Here is a 2,406-nt window from a genome sequence, read left to right as displayed (position 1 = left end):
ATGATTAAGGATGTAAATGAGAGGTTAGGAAACCACATAAATTAATTTTGGGGTTTCAGATAAGGAAACAAGAGAGATTGCTAATGGTATCTAGGCCCAAAGTGTTGCTGTGCTATTTATGGCTGGAGTAGAATTAAATTGCTCATTGGCACTGAGAAGTTCAAGGCCAAAGTGTTCTAAAAGTCACATCACTCAGCTTGACAATGTAGGCAGGGATGTGGTGGGAAGACAGAAATCAGATTGCTAAAATCACGAAGGAAAATGGAAGATTGCTCTGGAGGCAAATGAAATAAGGTGAGTAAAATGAATTACTAAGTCACCCAGAAAAGTATGGAGCATATATAGATATAATTATTTCATTTTAGGTAATTTTCTGTCTACCTCTGGGGAGAATACCATTCTGTGATAAATAACCTCATTATACCCTGAAAATGCTTTGCAAACACAATAGAAGATATACAAGTTATTCAGTTCCCGTGATGTTTTTATAGTAATAAGATGATTATTAGTACCACCAAGAATATTGAATAAAATGGTGAGTATTTAACATGTCATACTTTGGTTATAGAATCAGTGGGAGGGACACTTTGGACAACAGTGTTTCTGCACTGACCTCCTTCTATTATACTCACCGCACAGATTGCAGCCAAAATCATCTTTCTAAAATTAAAACTTAAAGAAGAAAACAATGTGTTTTAATCTGGAAGGAGTAGAAGATGTGGCGACTGAAACAATCCACGAAGCCCAGAGAGTCTGGGTTCCTATTCTGCCACTTGTCACATACGTGAACGACACGTGCAGCACAACGGTGCCTCCTGTGTCGTTCACCTAGGGTGCAGCAATTAAGTTGGTTCCCCGAAAAAGGGCTGTCAAACGAAAAGCTCGCAAACTGAGACAACGCCATTGTTTACGTAACTTTGGCCAAATCAATTGTTTTCTACGAAATATTCATCTGACAACACGACTGCGTATGCTTTCATGCTTTAATTCTCCGAAGAATCAGATCTACCCGTTTTCCGCTTGCGTTCGGCCACGAGTTTCTGATGCCCTCTCTTCCCTCTCGGTTCACCTAGTGACCTCGGCTTCGGGCTACAGACCAGGAGTCCGAACGGGACGCGGAAGAAGTCGCCCTTTCCGCCTCTTTCTCAGCAATCGTCTGTGGCTCCCGAGTCCCCGCTACAGTCTGGTTACCATTGCAGCGTGTACTACTCTGGCTGGGCACACTTTGCCAGAACGTCTTGGGCGGGAGCACGGAAGCTTGGAGGCAGTGGTAGGGGTAGGAGAAGAGAGTGCGCGTGCGCAGTGGTGTTGCCCGTTCTTCCGGCGATCAGGCACGGAAGAGCGACCCAGACGCAAACACGCACGCACGGACGCACGCCCTCTCGCCCGCGCGCCCTCCCTCCCTTATTCGCGCCGCCGCGGCAGCTCCGGCGTATACCAGTATTGCCGTCCACCCAGCCGCCAAGATGCTGCGGGCCTGTCATTTATCGGGCGTGACTGCTGCTGCTCAGGTGAGCGCGGGAGTGAGTGCCCCGACAGATCGCGTGAGAAGGCGATCTTAGGGGGCAGACAACGGAAAACGGGGGAGGCTTTTGCACTGGGTAGGCCCTAGTACAAATGGATGTGTCCTGGTCGCCTTCATTACGAGAGTTCCGGGCGGACCCGTGAGGCAGTTACATTGGGGAGTTAGTCGGACTGGGATGACTTGAGGGTTATAGCTGAAGTGGGGTGGGGTGTAGAGAGAAGGTGGTGGGGAGGCGGGTGCAGTGCAGAAGGCGTGGCTTTGGGGACTTATCTTCCAATCAGCACCGCGTTGCTCCAGTCGGGGACCAATCGTGGCTGCTGGCGCCTGGGTCGCCGGTTGGGCACGTGAAAGCAGTGGGGTTCGCCCATCCAGTGGTTGAAGGTCGAGGTCGGGAGAACTACAGTTCCCAGCAGGACGTGCGTAGCCTTGGCGTGTTGCATCTTTAATATAGAGGTACCTGGACTGCTGGGATAAAGAGTACGTGGTTTTGAGGGAAAGGTGTCAAAGTTGGAATCATCTAGAGGAACTGCAATTCGTTTTGAAGCAGAGAACACCTCAGAGCTATTCTTATTCGAAACAAAACTGAAAGATTATAGTTTATGGAGCTCAAACTCCTGGTACGTGAGAGAGGACAGGAGTCATGACCTTGTGCTAGTTTCTTAGATTAGTGTAGGGATCTATGTCCCCAGGTGCTGGCACAACTTTGGCTGACATTCAGGGAGCCTAGACACTTAATAACTTTTAACAATTATCAGAGTAGCATTCTAAAATTAGAAAAAGGTAAACCTACTTCCAGTGTTGGGAGCTCTGGTAGCATAGTGGCTAAAGCACTTGACTGCTAACCAGAAGGCTGGTGGTTCAAACCCACCAGCCACTCCTCG

General features: G+C 48.5%; 1 protein-coding gene across 1 annotated transcript in view; it reads left to right on the top strand.

Annotated features, from left to right (window-relative positions):
- Nucleotides 1-2,406, top strand: part of IMMT (inner membrane mitochondrial protein) — a 70,306-nt gene continuing 67,900 nt past the window's right edge. The window contains exons 1-4 of the mRNA XM_007954079.2: nucleotides 1-23; nucleotides 744-822; nucleotides 1,096-1,242; nucleotides 1,332-1,511. Coding sequence (XP_007952270.2) covers nucleotides 1-23; nucleotides 744-822; nucleotides 1,096-1,242; nucleotides 1,332-1,511 — 429 coding nt within the window. The remainder of the gene's footprint in view (nucleotides 24-743; nucleotides 823-1,095; nucleotides 1,243-1,331; nucleotides 1,512-2,406) is intronic.

This window comes from Orycteropus afer, unplaced genomic scaffold (assembly GCF_000298275.1).
Source record: "Orycteropus afer afer isolate SDZICR_OR568_19922 unplaced genomic scaffold, OryAfe1.0 scaffold00431, whole genome shotgun sequence".
NCBI classification, from domain to species: Eukaryota; Metazoa; Chordata; class Mammalia; order Tubulidentata; family Orycteropodidae; genus Orycteropus; species Orycteropus afer.
Note: the sequence above shows the minus strand (reverse complement) of the source record. Positions and strands in the feature narration are given on the sequence as shown.